Source organism: Struthio camelus, chromosome 1 (assembly GCF_040807025.1).
Source record: "Struthio camelus isolate bStrCam1 chromosome 1, bStrCam1.hap1, whole genome shotgun sequence".
NCBI classification, from domain to species: domain Eukaryota; kingdom Metazoa; phylum Chordata; class Aves; order Struthioniformes; family Struthionidae; genus Struthio; species Struthio camelus.
In genome coordinates this window covers 180,183,459-180,207,513 of record NC_090942.1, presented here as the reverse complement: position 1 = coordinate 180,207,513, position 24,055 = coordinate 180,183,459, and the positions used below count along the sequence as shown (strand labels likewise).

Genomic DNA, 24,055 nt, shown 5'->3' with positions numbered 1-24,055 from the left:
GTTTCTGAATAAGTAACATCTTTTTGCTTCATTGATTCTGATTAGTTTTTAATATTAATGTCAGACTAGCTCTGCCAGGTGTAATTGGAGAAATTTAAAATATTGTCAGACAAAATTCCTCATGTCTTCAACTTTCTGTCTTAATTTACTTCACAGATGAATTGAAGGAAATATAATGGCTGGGAAAAAAAATAACTTCCTTTGATATCATCTTGCAGAAAAATGACAATTACAAAGCTTCCCTAAAGCCAAACAAAAAGAAGCAGTGATTAAAATGAAGCATACTAAGGATTTACAAATACATTTTACTATTATCACCTGTATGTGAACATAATGTATATGACAGGACGACTAATTAAGTCATACACTGTTCTAACGCAACAGATGCATTCATCACACTAGGCAAATTCTAACCTCACTGAAGTTCAGAGGTGTTATCACCCTAATGGCTTCAAAATGGCCACTTGTAAAAGGAAGTACTAGAGTAATGGCAGAAGGATTTTCAGCTGAAAAGTATCAAGGTATCTGTAACTTAGAGAAGAAATAGAAGATCAACAAGTCATAATTTCAGTATTCTAAAATAGCCTTACCATGGTGTAGTTGTGAGCCACTTTCATCAGCTCTGTGCATCCTTGTGCATCAGCAAATGCTCGTATTCCCAAACAGTTGGATGGGTGCAAAAGCTTCATTAGAAAATGGCAACAAACTTCTACTACTTGTGGGAGCTGGAGGAGGCAGGCAGCTGCCAGAAGATTTTCAATGGTGTCTTCTTTCAATTCTAGGCAGCCTAAAAAACAGATCGATACACACACAAAGGTGTTTACTTGGCATTTACAAAGCATATGATATCAAAAGAACTTTTATAAATAATGATAGCTCTATATAAATAATTCTATGGATAAAACAAAGAGAAAGGTGATTAGTCTCTCTGAGTGGACACCTCAATGGCATGAATGTCAAAGTACCAGTAACATTCATTTTGAAAGTACTATGAGTTCAGATACATAAGAGAGAGATGAGAGACACTGAAATGTGCTGAAAGAAAGAGAAGACTTGGGGATATCAGTTTTGTTTTTATAATGAGATTAAGAACTGATTAAGTATCTGGATATCAACTAGTTCATGGTTTCCTTCACGCTGAAATTGTGTGAGGAAAACCATTATCTTCAGTGGCACAGAGCAAAAATCACAGATATTTACCTGTTGAAAAGCCCCAAAACACTAGCTAACATAGTATCACTAAAAATATATAACTATCTTCCAAATGGAGTTTAAAACCATCAAACTTCATGAAGTTTATGCATAACGTGACTTGGTGATGAATTTCACTTAAATAATACATGATAAACCTCTCGTAATATATAATTCTTCCAAAAGACTTTATAATGACTCAAAAAGCATATATGGAACTATAATATTTATCTTCCATTAATTAATGTTTACATTAAACTTAATTTTGCAATTTAACAGGTCATTATCCTTACCTTGGAGACCTATACACTTTTTAATAAATAAAAGATAAAATTAGATCAAATCAAATAAAAAAATTCACACCTTTTAGTGATGCGTAACTGTCTTCCTTGTTATCATTCATGCCCCCGCCTCTCAAAAAGGCCCTAGCCATTTTTGAATCATTCTTTTTCATGATCTCTTACATCCATAACTTAAGGAGACTATAAATTAAAGATCACAAGGATGGTAGGGGAAAAGGAGAAAGGAACAGGAAATGAAAATGTGCAAGTATAATATACATTGTAAGAAACTAATACTTTGTGGTTTTTTCTGTGCTTGGAAAAATCATTCCAAAATATAAGAGGATTAAGTGTATATAGATCTTTGTGTCGAAAGTCATATAGTTCCACTGTTAGATAAAACTCATACTTTTCTCCACACAAATGTTGTGTTTGCTGTCATATAAAGAGAAATCTATACATCTTAATAGTTCTATCACATGGCACTGAGGAGTTCTAAAATCCTCTACTTCACAACAGAATGACATCGAAAAGAAAAGCTGCTTTATATTGCAATACCAAAACCAAAATATAATAACCATAACACTGAAAGCAATATATGACCTTTTCCCCTTCTTTCCTTTTATTTTATCTTTAGTATAAAGTGGAAATTAAGAAGTTAGTTAAACTTTAGCAGATTTAGTTAAACTGCACCCACTGACTGATAAGTGTATGAAAAAATATGAAATAGGAAAGCCAATGTTGGATTAAGAACACAAAATTAAAACTTTTAAAGTATCATTCCAAACACAAATAGCTGCTTCCTACAAAGGAAAACAGATAATCTTATAAATATGACTTTAAATTAAATTCATTTTTGTTGGAAGATCATTCTAAGGCAAAGGACATCTCATAGGAGGCATTAAGGAAGCATTTGGCACCTTTCCCAACTGTTCACAAAATTTTCTTAACAAAATGCCAATTCCCTGAAGTTGAAACATTTGCTTACATTATACCCATCAAACTACAGAAAGGATTTTTTTTTATTTTTTAGACAGAAAAGGAGTTTAGAATTGATGTGTTTCATAATCCAAAGGATATATTACAATCTATAATACTGGAAATGTTTCTTCCATGGAAAAAAGAGAAAAGGCCTATTTTTTACTTCAATGTGAAGTAAATTACCAAAACTTATGAAATGGAACAGTTTTGCAGACAAGGTCTTTGATTATAATCATCATGTTTAAAGATCCTGTCACACACACATATTTAATATAGTCAGTATAGGCAAAGATTTATACTAGAACATTAATATTGTTTCTGTTTGCATATTATATTCAATATTTGTAAAGAAAACTAGGCATTGTTATTATCTCTTCTGATAGTATCTATCAGAACAACAGCTCTACATAGTTCACACCAATACTTTGTAAATTGTCAAGGAGTACAGCACTATTTGTATTCATTGACTAAGTGGCTTCAGCACAAAAGAACTACCTTTGAACCCACTTACAACATGAAATCAGAATTCTCGTGCAAGCGTATCTGTATATGCCAGTATCTGTAGTACTTTAATGCAAGAATTTCTGAGAACAGCATTTTGCACAGATGAGTTTTTGCAGACAACATATTTTGCAAAGGTTAGAGGATCAGATCAAGATACAGAATAATTTGACTGCTTATTCTCTGTGCATTTTTATGTATCTATTAATGTCACATTCGCTTCCTTTATGTCACTCTGAGATTTGCTTAGCATTTCTGTCCATGACACATTTATGCATTATGGTCAGAATGCACAGTCAGCAGTTGCTTGTCAGCTGAATCATATATTTTACAATGACACTTCCAGATTTGCAGCAAGATTTCAAGTAATCACTGGCCCAATACACTACTCATTTAATAGAATATATGTCCACTGTGTTGTGTGAAAGCTATCAAAACATAGTTGTTTTCAGGTTAAAACCTATCCTCCTCACACTGAAAGGAAGAAAAAAAAATGTGCAAAACAGCTCTGAAAAGTAGATTGACTGAGAAATGTACTGATGGAAACAAAATTAGAAAACCAGTGTTTCAAGTCTTCTTTTCTCATAAACTATTTATCTATCAATAAAGAGGTCAAAGAAGCCTCTGGCCTTCAAAGCTGGTCAAGACAACAATCTTCTGAAAGTGATGGAAGGGTTGCAAGAATCCTTGCCCTTTACGAAGAAAGGTAATAGTATCCCAGCTCAGCTTTTAATCACTAAATGTAGCCTTAGGAGAAGAACCTAAAGGCAACAGTTGAAGCTTCTTCAATCTATTTACATTAAAACTGAAGATATTTTCTGTTAGCTACAGGGAAAGCTTGGGTATTACTAGGATTTAAATTACTATAAGACAATTAAAATGATTATCTATCTTATAATTATGTATTCCCTTATACAACCAACATGACCATTCTGAAGGAGGTCCTTTGGATTTTTATAGAAATGTATGAAAAAGTTCCTGCCTTACAGATTAAACAATGAAAGAAACATACAATGGCTTTTGGGATACCTGGGGATATGAATACATTGTAGCTTGACTTATTTTTAACTGAATTCTGAATTCATGAATACCAACTTACTGCTTAATATATGTAAGATAAGAGTCAGAAAATTACATTCACCTAGAGCTAAAGACAAGTTTATAGCTCTTCTTCTTTCTTTAAGTCCTGTTTTATCCTGCCTTCCCTGTCCCCTCACAAACATAGACACAGAGCTCTCCAGGATCCCAGTTTTACAAAGCATTAACTTCAATGGCAAGTAAGTACCTAATCCATTTAAATGTTTTTTAAGTCCTACTTATCTTCATTTTTAAACATCAACACATTTGCATAAGTTTGGTCACAATTACTGTATTCACTTTTATAGAATGGTGCTGTTGATGTTATTATCTCTCTAGGTCTCGAGGCCATAAAGTGGTTTAGCACAGTCCGAGTCAGGAAAAAACCTGTTAAAATGCTCAGTATATATGTGAACTCTTTCACTGAAAATTAGACGATCCAAGCATCTAATCAAAAATATTTAAGAGACTATCCAAAGGGATATTAATATTTAGTTAATGCTTCCTCAAATCACATCCTCCTCAATTTTTTATGCAATAAAGAACATGTGCAAGTACTCCGGCTTGAGCAAAACAAATTAGCTAACGCTTAAAATCTCATTTTGTGTTACATTAATTAGGATGAAAAAAATATATGATAAAGAACAATCAAAATAACTTTAATGGATTCTAATTGTTATTCTAAAGTATAGGTCTATTTATGACAGATTTTATGGGCATTGATTATGCAGAAATTAAAAAGCCTATCTTTAGAATGTATTCTTATAATGAATGCATAAATTTTATTACTTTATTCTGAGACTTGAATCACAAACAGTATATAAAAGTTCACTGTTCTCTCTATTTTTTTTGCTTATTCTCCTTCCAAGTTAAAGAGATACTTTTTTATTTTACTTAATTTTTTACTTATATTCTTACTCCTTTCTTTATGACACCCTTTTAAAACTAATTTCATGTATAGGGAATCATTGCATCTTTGAATATCTTTACAAGAAATTAATAGGATCAGTGCTTGAGCCATGGAGCTCTCAGCCTTCCACAGCCAGTTACCAATAGGTAGGAATACGAGTATGATGAACCACTTAGTAGATCCTGATCACTTGCGTTGTGCATGAGCAACAAATGTGAGTAACCCAGATCAGTTCACATGGTCATACTATTTTACCACATGTGCTCAGTAAGATCTTTCTGTTTGCTGGTAGATAATTACTCTGCACATTCATCCACTCATACCCAGACCTTTCACCATCCTTAAGATAGCTGTGAGTAAGGGTGCACCTGTGAATTCATGGGAAGCGTTGAGGAATTAGAAAAAAAGGTTAAATTAATTCCTTTTAGTCAGATGTTTATCTTTTAATGTTCCCATTTGATGTATCTTGATATTGTATGTTGACATCTTGCAGTTATATTGCAGTTTTGAAGAGTTTCTGAATAGTATTGCTTCCATAGGCCATAATGTGAGGTTGCAGTAACACAACTATTCTATTAGGTCTCCATTTTCAAAAAAGCAGTAACTGGTATCCAGATAATATTTATTTGAAATTTAAACATTAGATGAATTGCTTGCAGTTCTGGTTTCACTGTAAGAAGAAACTGGGTTTTTTTGTTTTTGTTTTTGTTTTTGCTTTTGTTTTTGTTTTGAAACTACAAGAGACTGGAAAAGGCCTATGAAAAAATGTGCTAAGCTTTATATTGCTATAATGGCTTCTTTTGGTATTGCTTATCATTAATCTTACCAAATCTTAGATATCTGCCAGGTAGTCATGTATATCTCACTTAGGTTTCCTTTTATAGTTCATGGAGGGAAATAGGTTTTAGAGTAGTATTCATCTGCCATGTCACTACTTTAGGACTCTTAAGACTCATTCCTTAAGAGTGATTACTTTTGCTATTTATTCTAAATGGAGCACCTTCACTTAACTCGTTGAGACACTGTTGATATTGTTATATTTGGTGATATGAATTCAGTCCATCTGTTCTCAAACATACAGTATTGTGATCAAGTATGCTTGGGTATCAGGTATCTGGAAATGCTTTAAAGTCTGTAACATCTTTTTGGGTACAATTTTGATTATCATCATCTCTGTTATTGTCAACTCCTGGCAAGGATATCCTATATAGTAAACAGCTTTTATGACATCCATGAAGAGCAGCCAATGAAGAATGCATTAAAAAGGATTTTCTCTGTCGCAGAACATGCTTTAGCCTCCAGCTGTTTTCTGAAGTGAATGCTAAGGTTTTGATTTTGACCCATGCCTTAAAAGATAAACTGCCTAAGCCTACATGGCTTAGGAGCTCCTTATTGTATAATCTCCCACATTTTTCATAAAGGTGAAGTTGTTTTCAGAAGGAAAAACATGGTAGATAGTATATTCCCTACACAGAGGCTTCTCGAGATCAAACTCTCCTCCTTTCTGTTTTAACTGTTTGTTGCAGGTCACAGTCTTCAGCTGCAAGTGAGGAAGGCAGGCACTCTCTGTTTTACATGGAGTTTGTTATTGGCTGCCAGAGTAATTTGTGCTTATTTCTTACTGTCTTGTATCGGCAAAAAATTCTGAGTAGAGAGTACAATGTAATTTGGGGGAAAAAAGTAGGAAGTGTTCAATCTTAGCAGTTTCAGACTATTCTTTTTTACATGATTATCAGTTCAGACCAAAAACAAACACAAATGAGCCAGCAAACAAAGCATGTATGACCCACAGATGTGTCTGCTTGATGGTGCTGATGAATCATTTGCATTTTTGGCAGCCATTTTGTTATCAGCCATCCTTCTATAAAAGAATTGTTAACCCATACCACTTAAGTAGGCAAATTATTTTTTCTGGAAAAAAAAAAATTCCTGTCCTGTACAACTCACTCATTCTTTCATCTTCTTCAACTCCAAATGAAACTGAACCATCTGATCAGAACAGATGATGTTCTGTTCATATTGCATCTATTTTTCAATCCTTGTGGGTAAAAATCACCTCTTGAAAAGGGCAACTTATTTTAATCCCTCCTTCTTGATGCAGAAGAATTTAAATGATCTTCTAATTAATTTTAGTTTACATTTCTACATATGTCTTTCCAAAATAAAAATATTTAACATTAAAGTCAGGAAAGCATTCAATATAAATACATCATTTTGAACTATGATTTCATACTTGATTACATTGCCAGCTGTGATACTAGTTTTTGAGCTTCTCACTACCAAACATGACTTGAAAATTATGGAAATTCATCATTTAGAATCCTCATTTCTATATGAACTTTATATTAAGGAAGTATTATGTGTAAGAACACTTCTTTCACAGATGATTCTATAGCTGTGAAAATATATAGTTTGACAAAAATGACAATGCATCCATCATAGGAATACGAGAATTCTGATAAATAAAACATCTTCACTCTTAAAGAAGTATCATTATTTAGACCCTCATACTGCTACATCTTGGTTTGTGTAAGCTGCCTAAACTGGCCAGATCACGTGCTCTTTGGAGTATACTGCCAAAGTCCAGTCTATGTCAATGGTGCAGAAAATTACAGCAGTGCAGAGTGATAAGCAAATCCTATTAACAAATTAAAATTCCTCTTGAGTGGGAACCTTCTTGCAAATGTCTCACTAAAGAGCAGAGAAGCATCATTAGCCAAAACATACCATGATATGGTAGCACCTTTCCATCTCTTGGTCTGAGAAAAAACGCTTCTGGTGTATAACTGAAATATCTGGACCATGTTTTTGTTTTATTAAAGAAAATGTGTCTGCTTGCTTAGAAATATCAGCTTTTTAGGGACAGATATTAAACTGCAACTTTCTCCTTATGAAACAACTGCCATTAATGTGTCTCAGCTCACCTTAGGAGTTTGAACTTTGTCACATATGTTTGTAAGATATACATTCAAATAATAGGAGTATAAACAAACATTTCAGCTACTGAGTCTAATCTTCCCAAAATCTCCTTATAAATAGTGAATACGTTACTGCTCTGAAATACATCTATAGACTTTTTTTTCTATTGTCTATGAAAAATAGTAAGCTATGAATTTCATTGTTAGGATTAATTGCTACAGATTACTAGTTTTTGTCTGTGTATATAATCAATGTATTAATGACTTCTTCGTCAATAATTCAACTATTAGACCATCATTATATTCTGAAATCTTAGCTTACTTGTATATGTAAAGAGAGGAGTTCAAAGTCATGAGTTAAAACAAAGAAAAATCCCAAGATAAAGGGAGCAAGTATATAAAGGACTAATTAACTGAATTTCCAACAACACAAATCTTGTCCTCATACAATAAATAGAGTGAGAGATGATAACAAAAGCTCACTTTAGATATAAGGCCTTAATTTCTCTCAATTCTTTTTACAATCAATGGAGGCTCCTTTAAAGGGAGATTGAAGCTGCATCCATACTATTGAATAATTTAATTCCTATGTTTGCTTCCAGATTGTGGACCCTGGTCATCATGCTCCATATATGTAAATTCACTGAAGGAATTTGCTTTTGAAAATAATAATAATAAACTCTTGCACACACGTCTGCACGCAAACACACACACAAAGGTCTTGTTCCAAGACAAAACCAGATACAGTCCAGAGACATTTTATTCCAAGCATTACACAGATTGTACCATCCTGGGCTTCCAGAACTGTCCCATATGACCTACTTTGCACAAGTCCTTCTGCTACAATCAAGATCACACAATGCACATCCTTAATGGTATAGTACATGAAAGCAAACAAACAAACAAATAAACCCTATATCTTGTTGAGGTATAACCTTTCAGTTACATTGGATACAATCAAGCCCTGCGCCCTGCAAAAAGGTAGAAAACTCTCAAGGACAAAGGGTTTCAATTTGCAGGCTGGAAACCAGCAGTATTTTATTCTCCATATGTCTGAAGCTGGCTCAAAAGCAGTAATGCTCAACTCTGCCCAAATAAGCTTCTCGGCTTCTCAGGCTATGGTTTGGCAGCTTGTGCTATGGCAATCCTGTAGCACTGAGCAGTTCAAGTTCACATTGAAAGAACAAAAGGTTTTACATACGTAGAGGCATCAGTTGCCAAAAGAAGATTTTTACTCATGATCCCACATAGGGACTAATAAAACTTGCATTCCTTTGCTAGGAGAAGTGGCTATGCTAGTATTCTGTCTGTGGGTATGCTTCAGCACAGACATCTTGTGATGGGCACGATTATCAAAAACAAAGGGGCAGCAATATGTTTCAGGATCCAGGGAAAGGAGCAGAGGAACACATTAAAGGTAAGGAACTCTTTCATTAGTTACCATCATTATATTTGTGAAATTTCTGCTTTCTTTCAGAACCGTGGGTGCACAGCTAGCTGGCTGAGCTCAGCAAAGAGGATATGGGCATACATCACTGCAGGAACTGCACATTAAAGAGGTAGCCCCTGTTACAGCAGCCTTGCTGATGATATCTGAATCTGTTTAGACAACAATATGGCATGCACTAGGTAAAGGAAAACACGGATGGCACTCCACTCAAAGGAGCAGTCCCATTTTTCAGGAGGGTGCGGTATTAACATGCAGCACTGATTTATTCCCTCTTCAATGCTCTGAACATAGCAGGGAATTGCCCACAAAACAGCAGTCTTCTCACAATGCACTCATTCTATCTGTTGTCCTCCTTCAAACTCACCGCTTCCCTGAGCCGGTCTGGATTTATTCTTTCTGACTTCTCAGCAGTAGCAGATTGTACCACAGTAAAAGGACACACAGTCATTAATTATCTCCCCTCGATCACTCTGAATATTCCAAAATTTATGGATATCCAGTGTGGAGCTCTCCTCCAAGCAATTCTCAAGAACTGCTTCAAAAGAATGAGATTAGAACTAACTCCTTAATACACAGGTGCAAACCTTGGCCCTGTAACGGAGCATACTGGGTAGAATGAGTAATAGTAACAAGTCACTGAACTGCATAACTCCAGAAACCAGCATGAACTTAATTTTCCAGTTAAAGGAATGGAAAACCTCTACTCCACCAGGATCTGGCACCCTAAGACTAGGGATTGCTCAGAAGAAAACAAGCAGGCACTCAGTCTCTGTAGCTGGTTAAGGTAAATAGAACCTATGAAGATCTTGCACACAAACTTGAGTTAAGTAAAGACCACAGGTTGCTTTAGGAACAGAAAGACATTCAGTGTAGGGTGGTATTTGGTTCTTAAGCAAGCTGCTACCCCTAGATAGAGGAAGATGACAGTTTAGTCCTTTAGTTATACTGGAAGAGACTGGGGAAGACACTTTGCATTGTACACATGGGAAGTATAGCTTCTAATTCCACCCAGAAATACTCCTTGGTAGAGTGCTACGGCTTTATTGATAAATAAGTAAGGTCTTCATGAAAATCAGTGTGGAACTACAAATCTTGTCAACTGCTTGAGAACAACTAGAAAATTTATTCTGAACAAAGGTACATATGACTTTGAATGTTTAGTCAATGCAGAACGTTCACGGACACATAATATGAATGATGGTTGTGAAGAATATCAGATCACTAGCACAGTCATGCCCACTTCCTGAATTGGAAGAACCCTGACAAGCACGGCATTGTCTACGAGGGCTCATTCTGAGAAAGTTCAAACTCAATCAGGAAGCACAGGGCAGTTCAAAGGTAGTGGGAGAGCAACAGGTAATATTTTATTACAAAGTGTGTGAGATAGAAGTAGTACAGGCTCACAGGGGTCTCTAATACGATACCATGGAACGAACAACTCCTGAGCTTCTCATGCATGACATAAGGGCTCAGTGTGCCACAGAGGCACAGGTAAAACCTTTCAGGAAATGCACAACGTCGGGGGCCACTCCATTTATCGATATTGTGAGTATGTTCCGGGGGGAAGTAGCCTGAAAAATTGTAAACAACTACCGTGACCTAAGAGTCAGGTAAATCCTTGCGTTAATCCTAAATTAAACTTGCCTGGGAACGTCGTCTAGAATTGCGGCCAACTGCATTGGAATGGCCTATGTCATACTCTAACCTCTGTGATCCTCCAAAACATGATGATCACATCCAAACTGCAGGTTGAAGAATGATCCTGTGGCTGTGAAAATCCTCAGCTGTGTGAAGGAATAGTTTAAAAGACTGTACGTTGACACAGATCAAAATTATACTGAGGACCATTTGTTAATATATACAAAACTGAGTTTCAGTGATGGAAAAAAAACCCACACAAAACAAAAAAACAAAAAAAAAAACAAAAACCACTTCCCCAAAACATATAAAAGAAAACTCCCTGGGAGTTTTAAATTCATGAGGCTTCTGTTCTGTAAGAATATAAGCATCCTTGTCCTTAAAGGTAGTTTCTTTCTTGCTGTATCACGTTGGTCTACATTACACGTTTTACTACATATAACACTGCCAGAGGGGACATTTAAAAGGCCCTTAATCAAAAAATCCAAAGCTTAAAATCAAATCAAGAGTCATGCAGTAGGGTTTAATGCTCTTTCACATATCATCCATGTTTTTTTTTTTTTTTTTTTTTTGAGATCATGGATCACAAACAAAGTAAGGTTTTTCCCCCCTATTAATTAAATGATTTTTTCAGTTTTGTTAATAGCATGAAAGCACCAGCCTTTTCATCTGACCACTGCTCTAAACACATTAGACGATGTAGGCTGATGAGAACTTTAGAATTCTGTAGTAACTTCAAAGAAAGAGTCGCAGAGTAGCCAGTGGCAACAAAATACCTGAATACTCCAATTCAACTTCCATTTAAAATATGTAACTATAATTGAAAATAATGAAAAATCAAGTTTTAAGATCAAGAAAGAATCATTGCCTAAGAAAAATGACTTAAAGAAATAGTCTTCTGTATTACTGCTTATCTTGAACTCTTAAAATGAATACATATCCATGTATCCCAGGGCACTAGCATCTCAAACTTATATTTCCTACAATCAATCCTCTTGCTGCCTGAGAAATGAAACATACTTCTCGTATAACCACTGCACATAAATGTTGGCTCCAGAGTTCCTCAGAGGGGTCACATAAAACATTTAGCTGACATGCAAAAGAGGAAACTTGGTGTTGGTTTAAATTATAGTTCTGTTAAATCACAGACCATCTGTACTTTCTTCATTTCAATGAACCAAATGTAGCAAAGAGAAAGTAGATGTATGTACTGAATTTATATATTTTCTACTTGCTAGTACCCTCTACTTGTGAGGGTGAAAGAGCACTGGAGCAGGTTGCCCAGAGAGGTTGTGGAGTCTCCTTCCCCGCGGCTGGACGCGATCCTGGACAACATGCTGTAGAGGACCCTGCTTGAGCAGGGAGTTTGGACTAGATGATCTGCAGAAGTCCCTTCCAACCTCAATCATTCTGCGATTCTTTGATTCTGTTAAATACATCCTTCACTGTAATGCTCATTAAGAGCATAAACTCACACATGAGTTTGAAAAAAATATTTTGTAATTAAACTGCAGGCATTCATAACTCTAGACAAATACCAACTACAATGTTATTTTTTTTCTTTTTACTTATGATAGATGGTTACGTCCAAGAGAGTCAGAATACTACTTAAGAGAAAATTGTCTGTGAAATAGAGACAGGGAAGCTGCAGCTAACTAAAATAAGGAACATATTCTTACAGTAGAAGTTGTATTATATGAAAATGAATGAAATATGAGACATTAAATGAAAGTATGATGAGTATACATAAACTGTAGAGATGGAAGTTAGGGAGTTATGGCATATATATATTTGCATATATAACAAAGATTAATGAAGTAAATTTAAGAATTTCTTTTATAAAATCATTTTTCAATGCATGCCTTTTTTTTTTTTTTTTTTAATGCTGACGTTTAAAATCAACTGCCTGCTTGAAGTTTTGAAGTAAGTGAAGTTTTGAATAGATAGGAAAAAAATTGTTCACAGACAAAATAATTTCATATTTTAAACACATGAAAGTGTTCACTAAAATTCCTGTAAATCAATCTGTTATATACAAAATTATTATTGTCATTCCCTTGTCTGATACAGACATATGTATGCTTTAGTATACAATCTAAAGATTTTTAAAGGCTTTTTCTTATTTTAAGTATGACTCTAGCTGAAAGTCATTTTTCATTAAATCCTCTGAGTTGTAAATGCAGTAAAAACCTACTACAGACTACCGACACTGAAGAATAAGCAATTGATATTAGGAGAAAATAGAAGTAAATGATGCAGTGTTTTACTAACAGATTTACATAATATATATTTATATAATATATATTTGAATGATATTATGCTATACTGCTGTAATTACATTATAATTTAGCTTACATAATTAGAAAATATTGTATTTATTTCAGATAATAAAATAATACACGATAGTTGCCTTATTAAGGATAATTTATTTACAAAATTATATTCTTTAGTTATAATCCTTAATGTATAAAACAAAAGCAGTAACTAACAAAAGAACTCCAAAGCCCACCTAAAATATCCTACATAGTACATATTTTAACACATTTCCTTTGTCTTCCAGCTTTAACCAAACTATGTTTTAAAGACACATGTAGCAAATTAAGTTGCTAATTAGCAATGCTGCACATGAGGCTTCTTCACAGAAAATTTAGCACCCTTCACTCCCTCTAATTCAGTATTGTTTGGCAGTTCAGATTTCCCATTACTGTTCAGATGGACTGCTGCCTTTATTTAGCAGAAGCTCTTATTAAGTCTGTACTGGACTTGATGTTCTGCCGGGCACCATGTAATTCTACTTTGCAGGCTATTTAGGACCCTATTTGCTTATATGCCAGTGAGCACAGTCCAGCAGCACAGAACGTCACGGTTCTGTCATCTGCCTCTTTAGGATACACAGAGAGGACAATTTACTGTTGCACACAGTCTTTCGTAATATAATTAGCAGTACGACTACTGTCTTTAAGAGATTAGTATCTATTTAAAAAGAAAAAATAATGTCAGGAAGTACTGCACATTTAAAAGGAGGAAAAATTATAAGAAAACTAGCAAAATCAAACAAACATTGTATCTCACTTAAGCATTTGCCCAGCTTTATTCACACGTATGGCCTTGAAAACATGATTACGTTTGAAAGCCTAGATTCATTTAAAATGTGTATTTCTTATAGATGGCAAGCTCCTCCTGAACTTGATTAGAGTTGAAAATGTTCATTTTGGATAATATCCAGACTTCACACAATAGGAAAAGAGACAAACTGTACTTCCTTTTTTTTTTTTTTTAAATTAAATTTACTAGTGCTACTACATGTGTATTTTTTATTCTCTTTCCACTGAAATTTTATGTGGTCTTTTTTAACACAGAAGTTCTGAATATTACTTTAAAGGCTCAAAAATGTGTATAACAAATTGTTCTTGATAGTCAAATGAACACAATTTCATCATGAAAACAGGACATCTTGACAATAAATCTGGCCTTTATTTTGTTGGATAGTAAAGAAGTTGTTGTTGTTGTTGTTGCTGCTGCTGCTGTTTTAATATGTGCATAATCTATATATTTTTTACCTCTAAATAGATAAAATTGTTAACGTCTTACTAGAACAGAAAACTTTTTGGATGATTTGCAAAATCAAATCATAAAAAAATGCAGCAACAAAATACTAATACATTTTTTGAGATCAGTGAAGGTTGAACCATTTCCCTTATAAATGAAAACCTAAAATACAGGGCTTATTTAACATATGTAAGTCTAATAAATAAGCAACCAAGAGTGAAATGTTATGCCTATGCTAATAGCATCTCAGGAAAATATTATCTTTAGCAGAGGGGCTAAAGGGATGTTTTCTTCCACTGGATCAAGAATCTGCCTTATCATCAATATAATTAAGTTGCAATACAAGCTTTAAATAAGCCTAGGGAAACAACATAGGTCTTGGGTCTTTCTGATAAAAATATGATTAATTTTATTCCCCTTACATTTTGAACGAAACTATTTTGATTTTGGATTTTACAACTTTGAGATCTACAATCACGAACAGGTTTAAAGATTTATTGATTTTTTCAGTTACTGAAAAAAGTAGCTTTTATGACCTATATTCTAAAACTCCTAGGAATAGCATATTTGTAATTACAAATGACAGAAAAAGAATAGTATAATAATGCAACCTACCATCTTTAGACCAGCTTCAAAATCACTCTTACTCCAAAAATACATTTTTTTACCCTTACTTTTCTCTCCCTTTTCTAACAGGATTAAAAACATGCCAAAAATATTCTAACACGAAATTTATATCCTTCTAACAAAATTTGAGATGTCTCAGAACACATTCAAAATCTGCTGAGTTGCAGAAGTGAAAGAATAAATTTCAACAATCCTACTCAGTTTTTTTTTTGCCTCCTGGTTGAAGACTTATAATCAAAGAAGATAGTATCAGAGGGGTTCTCAAGCACCGACTAGGCTTTCCACACTAGCCCAAAGGCCACTTTAAAGGAAGCTTCAGAGAAGGATAATGACAGGTAGTAAAAAGTGCTGATTTTAGAATGGAAGGACGTTGCTCTTGGCGTGGCACTTCTTTATGGCTTTTATGCTATTCATGATATTAATGCATAATCTGCTAACAAGACGTGTATTTTGTATATTAGTGACAGATAAAATGATGATAGGGTGAAAAGAAATGATTATCTGTTATTTCCCACATAAGTAGAAACTAGGAGAGCACAGACAAAATTGTTAGACAGCAAATTTACACAGACCAAAGGCATCCATAGATTTCACAAACTTTAACTCACTACCACAGTGTGCTGTTGAGGCCAGAGTTATAAATGTCTTCCAAATAATTAGGCAAATTCGTATTTGACCAGTGAATACTAAAGTGGATGAAGTTATGTTCCATAAGGATGGAAACTAGGAAGATATTCCGGCAGAAATATCACTATGTGTATCATGTTACTAAACATCTACTATCAGATATTATTTGTGGAAAGTCTCTGAGAAAATGAATTTATGATCTGGCCCAATATAAAGGCTCTTCTGCCCACAGTGGTGAGATGCATTTAGAAAGGGACAAAAAAGAGGGACATATTATTACAATATAATTTTGCTGGTTTGAAAAAACTGGATTTATCATCTATTTCAATGAATTAGAAGAAATGGCACTGAACAGCAATTCCAGAAATTCTGTCCAGAAAACTTTCCTTTCAGAAACATATGAGTGGAACGCACAAGTAAAAGTTATTATGATTATTAATAGGGATGAATAGGAAAACTTCAAGATATCTAAAGCAGTGTATTTAGTAACTAAATTAATGTTGTTCCTGTTTTTACTAAAGGATATAGCAGACAATAACAACTTCCCTTTTGGATAAATACACCTATTTTTCATCTCTGATGTACAAAACCTTGCTTTTGCTAAACTCTAGCTCTGATATCTGGCCATAGTATTCAATTTTATTGCTTGACCTGAAAGGTGTACGCTGGCATCAGTATAGGATGCCTTTATCTGTAGTAACACTTCCTAATAAATATGTACAGTTTTACTCTTCTTGAACTACTATTTATGATTCATACTAAAAATGAAATAATTTCACCAGATTCTAACACTTTATCGAACTGCCTGAGAGTACTGCAGTTAATATAATGTGGAAATGGTTGGTTTTTTTTCTTTTAAAATAATATCTAACATCATTTGCAATGTAATACTGTTAACTTCTAAGATTTTTTGAAACCAGCCCATGTTCATCTGTATTTTAATGAAATTTCAGTTGTCCCTAGAAGAAAAGCTTCTCTCAAACATAAATAACTGTATGTGAAATTAAAGGTTTTCGAAGCATATCACCCATACAATTATGACTAGTTCCTTGGACAAACTGTAGAAATTAAAATAGTAAAACCAATTAACATCTTCTATATGAAATGAAAAACGTTATATAGGCAACCCACAGAAATTACTGTAATACACATATATACATGCTCACAATACATGTGAGACCAGTTGAAAAATCAAAAACTAACAAACTATTGATTATCTTTCTTGACTTATTCTGAAGGCTTAAAAGTTCAAATATACTACACTCTTCTACATCTATGAACTAGCCACTAAAATGCCAAATTTCAAAAAAAAGTCAAATATGAGATTGCACAAGTTAAAAAAAAAACTGTCAAGATTTTCTGTCCCTTGCCATTTATATTTGGATGATACATATGCAAAAGAAAACAAATTCAGATTACAGATAAATCTTGTTACTAGCACCTTATCCTTTAATTATTGTATAACCTTAGTATTCTTTTATATTAGTGCATTTCAGATAGATTGTGCACAAGTTTGTTTTAGAAAGATAAAAAAAAATTATTATGCATTAAAATGCAATAACTATGCAGAAGGAAATTCTGAGTTATTAACTCTAAATTATGAATTATTCAGAAATTTACATTACACAGCATAGTACCAGCTTATGATAGGAAATGAAAGTGACAATACCCAGCTCATATAAAAATAACATTTTAAAAAAATCTATGCAATTATTCAAACTGAAATTTGACTAGACATTAATATGGTGCTACTCCTGCAAAAATATAACTATTCCTTAAAAGATCTCACGTGATCCAAATCTCTCATAGAAGGAGGCCCCTTCATCAAGTACTGCAAAACCAAGAAAGATACGTAATTTTCTAGACTGTTCCCTGTACTTATAAAGCCAGGCATAGCAGTTTGGTGGATAGAGATCACAATCTGAATTCAGCCTCAGAAACGGTGAATGGCTATTTTGAATGATTGAGGTCAAAAGAATATATATTTACAACATAAATATAATTCACCAGTATGTAGCAGTGAAAATGATCAACATCTTTCTTTCTAGGAAGTATAATGCATCCATTGCAATACCTGTATATGCAAACTGAACAAGATCCCACAGTGCATTGGGGTCTATGCCTTCCATTTTAATCTCTTCTTGCTTGGCTTCACAAACATCGCTTGTAAACATGGCAGCAAAGTAGTCAGAGACAGAGCTGAGGACAAGTCTGCAAAAAGGTTAGAAACTGGTATCATTGAAAGTGCTATATGTATTACAAATTTTATATCCTCCCCCCTAAAAAAAATAGTTGCAAGCTTAAAAATGTATTTTTATAGTAATTACAAAGTAGGAGGAGTAATATATTATTAATGTATGTTGGCATCAAAATAAAGCATGACATTTCATTCTAATTTGATTCTACTTCCTGTGATATGCACCAAGTGGCAAATCAGCATATGCATATAAAACACAGAAATTAGTTTTCAGTCTTTGTGTTAACTTTCCTATCATGCAAATATCCCTATTGTTAACAAGATAACCCTCAGGATCAAAGATCACAGAAACAGACACCCAGAGGTATTTTTTCACTTAAACGGACTATTTTTCATAAACTCTATTAACAGCATGTAACTTTAAAGAAATTGTTAATAGCTTAACATACTATTCAATAAATAAGAAAATCAGTCTAATGTAAAGATGTTACTTTTTTGTTATGAAACTTTTCCAAAGGAAAATACTTTCAAAATGCTTATAAAATACACTAGCGTTATTCAGGAACCTGATTTACATAAATCAAATCATAATAGGTACTAAGCTTACTTAAGCTTACATATTCTTTCAAATACCATTTACAGTAATATTATGACTTTGTTATGAGTGAATATTCAAATATGATCCTAAGCTTGACTATAGCTATAAACAGTGTACCAAAATGCTTCCACGAAAGATGATCACATTTCTAGCTTAATTTTAAACAGTAATATATATAAATACACTGATAGAGTGTATTTAGTGTATTTCAGAAGGCTCTCAGCTGGAGACCTTCAAAGCCAAAAGAAAATATTCATCCCTTTGCCTATAGTTAAGTATTTTGACTAAGAAAAAGATTGTATAATATTGAAGAATTACACATTACACTTATCAGCCATTGTGGTAATTGATTGCTTTGCTCTCTTGCTCATCCCAGTTGCAAAGTAAAATATGACAGTTTGAATCGGCTTCATAATTTTAAAGTGCCTTAAGCTACTATATTTTACCCTATATGTAGGGCAGATGGAGAACACATATATATGATCATTACTCTGGCTCAAATGCTGGGCAATGACTAATTAAGTTGTGATAGCTTAATCACTTTTGATGGTGTGCTCAACTCTACTAATCATGAACTTTAGAAATAAGGATACTAATTCCCCAAAGAACTCATATTCATATTCAAGTCATTAATAAAAACAGATACTACACAATAGATGCAATACACTCTGTTGCTATCTCCAGAGACTCTTCATTCACTATTCAAACCTTTTTAACACTAGGGAACCTTTATTTATTTGTCTCAACTGAATATCACAAGTATGCATTCATTCAAGCAAGACAGCCATCTAGTTTTAGATAACTACAGATCTACTCATAACCCTTCTTCAAAATCCTTCAAGGGATTTGATCGACTTTCATTAGAGGTCTACTTTATTAAGAAGAGAAAAAAGGCAAAAAATATACGAGACAACCTCTCCTCAGAGTTTTTCATCAGCTATTGCTTCAGATTTACTAACCACCCTGTAAATTCAGCTGTGAGTTTTCAAAGTCATGCTAAAAGCAAAGCAAAAACCCTGTGCTGCATCAGATAACAACACAAGATTAATGAAGAGAATTTTTAATATGCTAATTAATGTTCAATTTATTATTTTAAACCATAGTATTCTCTATTTGTAATATCTATTGTTTATGACAATATATTATTTACTATATAATTTTCTTGTATAGGTGTTCTCACCTCAAAGATAACAAAATAGAGGTATCATAGCCAGAAAATAAAGAACAGAATCACAGAATCACAGAATCACACAGAATCACAGAATGCCTGAGGTTGGATGGGACCTCTGGAGATCATCTAGTTCAAGCCCCCTGCTCAAGCAGGGTCACCTAGACCACATTGCCCAGCATCCTGTCTAGATGGCTTTTGAATATCTCCAAGGAAGGAGACTCCACAATCTCTCTGGGCAACCTGTTCCAGTGCTCTCGCACCCTCACAGGAAAAAAGTTCTTCCTCATGTTCAGATGGAATTCCCTGTGTTTCAGTTTGTGCCCGTTGCCTCTTGTCCTGTCGCTGGGCACCACGGAGAGGAGTCTGGCCCCATCCTCTTGACACCTTCCCTTCAGATACTAATACACATTGATCAGATCTCCCCTCAGCCTTCTTTTCTCCAGGCTGAACAGGCCCAGCTCTCTCAGCCTTTCTTCACAGGAGAGATGCTCCAGTCCCCTCATTATTTTAGCAGACCTTTGCTGGACTCTCTCCAGGAATTCCATGTCTCTCTTGAACTGGACACAGTACTCCAGCCGTGGCCTGACCAGGGCTGAGGATTATATTTTTTTCATTGCCCCTACAAAAAATGCATTAATGCACTAATGAGTCTATATCAATATGTCTGTCTGGATGAGGAGTGACTATTTGAAGTATATCTCATGATTTTCCCCACTTTGTCTCCTGTTATGAAGCTGTCTCAGAGAACATGAATTGGATTATTCTTCGATGAAACCACACAGGAAGACATGCCAAGAAATTATAATGGACTCCAGCTGCAAATGAGCATGACTCACTCTATGAGATCTAACAAGAATCAGTTCAAAGTGAAAAACCCTAAAAAATATAAAGTATAGATGTCAGGTCATCAGCAGTACCTGTTTCACTTCCAGGTCTATCCTTACTGGTTTGCAATGCTTGTTAAAGAAGATGTGGCTTAGATGAGCAGGAAGGTTCTGTGAAGTAGCAGTTCACTTAAACAAGAAACCCAAAGTTTTAAAAAGAGAAATGAGGAAAGAGGATTTTTTAAAGTTCCATATGTTATTCACTAGTTAATATAAATAATGGAATAGCTATTTCACCAGTTGAATATAACCACAAAGTTAATTGATTTCAAGACACTTAAATCTTTTTCTTAGGATGTGCTTTGCAGGCTAAATTGAAGTGAAAGGAATGTGCTAATTACATTTAATTCTGAAAGGTGACACCTTTTCTAAATCTTCCTTGCGCTTCAAGAATATCCGTTGCTGAAATAGAAAATGAAAAATGAGAAATCAAAAGGCTCAATTAATTTGTAATGATCTGCTGCCTTCCTTACCTCAGAAGGCTCGAAACAGCTCTAAATTTTGACTCAAAGGCATTTGACCTATTCATCAGGAAAGGTCATTTTTTCTCAGGATGTCATTTTCTTTTTTCAACTACTGGTCTGGCAATAAGAATACATAATAAACTACTCCATCTTTAAGAATCATAGAATCTTTTTAGATTGCTTCAGAAGTAACTCATGAATTTATGGACACAATAAGATTTTCTCCAGATCAGTGGAATTCTCCACCTTTATTATAAATAAATTCAGCCCAACATCTTTCTGGTTTCATTCATAATATGATATGTAACTAATTCCTGCTGTGGGTTTTTTCTATCTTATCTAACTTTTTTTTATTACAAAATACATCCTTGCAATCTTCATGACTGTTTTCATATAAATATCTGATACAGAATTCCTTCATTTTGGCTGGCACATTTATTGATTAAAAAATGAACTAACAAACCAAAAAAAAAAAAAAATCCATCACCCTGGCTATTTGTATTCCTTTAAATAAATTCTGAGGACATTTTCGTACCAACTAAAAAAAACTGCAGGTGATACTTGGACTGGAAACTCATATTATATATATATATATTTTTTTTTTTCCACATTAGATATGCTAGATATTGAAGAAGCTGATCATTAATTGTTTTTAAATATGATTTGTTACTCCGCAGAGGACACCAGCTGATATATTATTGGGTGTCTTTCCTGATAGAATAGTGATGCTCAGGCAAACATTTATTGCATATATATAGGAAGTTTAATGGTTTCCTCAATCTTAAATTTGGCATCACTAAGGTACATCCATGCATATACTAAGACGTATCCATGCATGCATTTGAAAAATCTCAGGAAAATAAGGGGCCAGACACTGGCTGTCACTTCCAGAAGAATTAAGGCAATGCAATCCAGACTGCCCTCTTTTCTGAGTAAAATGCAACAAAGGAACAGGCTATGGAACAGATTAACTTTTTGGATTATTCCAGACTGCTGCAGCAATTATCTTTCCCAGTGATTATGGTACTCTCCATCACCACATTATCAGACACAGGAAAGGCTATGAAGACCTTGGGAAACTTATATCTGGAATATACGTGCAGGTAACAGGAAAACTGATCTAGTACACAGACTATTTCCTAGCCAGTTCCAAAGATCCTTACCAAAAATGATCTCCATACATTTTTCTGTGAGAGCAAATATTGCCCACCAACCTTAAATTAGCATCTCTTGTGTCAGAATTCTGGTCATAACCACCACTTAGGATCACCACTTCCTTATTGTCTCTAATCCAGAATTAGATGTGTCATGTCTTTCCCTTTTGTTCACTCAGTTTTTCTCAGGCAGATTCTAACCATTGGCTTTAATATTCAAGAAATGGAAAATATTGTAATTTTCAACTCAGCTTCAGTAACACAGTTCAAAATTCAATTTTTCTTGCTCTGTGCTCTCTCATGGATTTTGTAAAGCCAACTAAAAAAGTGTTTGCTGTAAAATTTCCTGATACCTTGAGGAATTTTACTTGTGTAAACCTCCATTCTATGTTTCATCATGGTAATTTGTTTCTTCTGCAACATTCTCATTTTATTAACATTTTTTTGCCTTTATCTGTTAATTCTGCTCTCTAGACTCTATTTTACTTTTCTTAAGATCAATGGCATTAAATGTGTAACATCCATTCTCTGCTGAAGAATTTATCAGTGTATCAACCTTCTACCTCCACCTGTCTTCTATTCAGCATTTCAAAACTAGAATTTGTTCCCTTCTATCTTGCTTGCCTCACAGACAGGAAACTAAAATGATAATTTTAGCTTATTATCATTATATCTACCTCAGTCTTCTGAATTTACAAGTATGTAAAGAAAGCCATGAGTATCTCATGAATTATTCTTGCCCATAAAATTCTATTAAGACTCTCTCATCATGTTGTGTGCCTTGACTCTAGGAAGAGAACAAAAATATTCCATTGACGACTTGCGTGTTTTTCCTTTTGTTTGTACCAGCAGAGAACGTTCAAAAACTTTTTCTTCTTTCTCTTGTGGCTTAGTGCAGCCACTTTTCATTCCATTAACTAACCTTATCATTAGTAACATTTTCAGGAACTTCCACAGAGAACACAATAGCAATTAGGTTAAAACTGTGGAGGTCTTCCTTATTGCAGTCTCTCTGGTGTTCACACTTTGTTTATCCTCTTCTCAAAGCCTGGAGGAAAAACATTACTCAATCTTAATGGAATAAAAATCCATACAGTGCTATTAGTTAGGGAGTTACTACATCTGGCTTGGAAGTCCCTGATATACAATTCACCAGCGATTGTTGAAGTGCTTATACAGAGTATCTTTCAAGATGAGGATCTATAAAACTACCTTTAGTAAAAGACAATTGGGATTTAATAAAATGGCTATTATTCTTTTCTCTTGCCTGTGAAAACTATGTATAACAAAAACTTGTCTATTCTGTCCATTCTGTTTGTTTTGTTCATGGTCAATTGTTTTTCTTTTTGAATCTGAGTTTTCATCGTATCTCAGACTTGACTGCCAAGAAACTGTCAACTTCTTCAGCTTTCTGCAGTATCATTACTTATTCCTTCACAGCACAAACTGTTTGCTCTTGCAAAGCCATCAGACAAAGGAAATATGTGTTATCTTAGTTATCTTAGGGCAAGAATGAAAACATGGTATATGCAATACAGCCTATATATATTTGTTTGTATGTCTGCATATGTATATATGTATACAGATATGCTTGTATTTATTTGTTTACAAGTTGATAGTCATATTTGTCAAACTGAAAAGAAAATAGAAAAATAATCTTGCTAAAAAGTCATGTAATAAAAAACTAAATATGGCATATATATTTGTATATGTATCCATATTTTGTGTACCTATGGATATATCTATATCTGTATATTTATATTTATCACTCTTTGAAAGTGAAATCGGTTCCTGTGCAGTATCTTAAATATCTCAAATAATTTCATCACCTGTATGT

The 24,055-nt window shown here is 34.1% G+C and overlaps 1 protein-coding gene across 1 annotated transcript in view; it reads right to left on the bottom strand.

The window, feature by feature from the left end:
- KLHL1 (kelch like family member 1) overlaps positions 1 to 24,055 on the bottom strand; it is a 258,070-nt gene that overhangs the window by 155,014 nt on the left and 79,001 nt on the right. Inside the window, exons 3-4 of the mRNA XM_068929677.1 lie at positions 17,825 to 17,961; positions 591 to 787 (exon numbers count right to left, since the gene is read on the bottom strand). Of these exons, the coding sequence (XP_068785778.1) occupies positions 591 to 787; positions 17,825 to 17,961 (334 nt within the window). The remainder of the gene's footprint in view (positions 1 to 590; positions 788 to 17,824; positions 17,962 to 24,055) is intronic.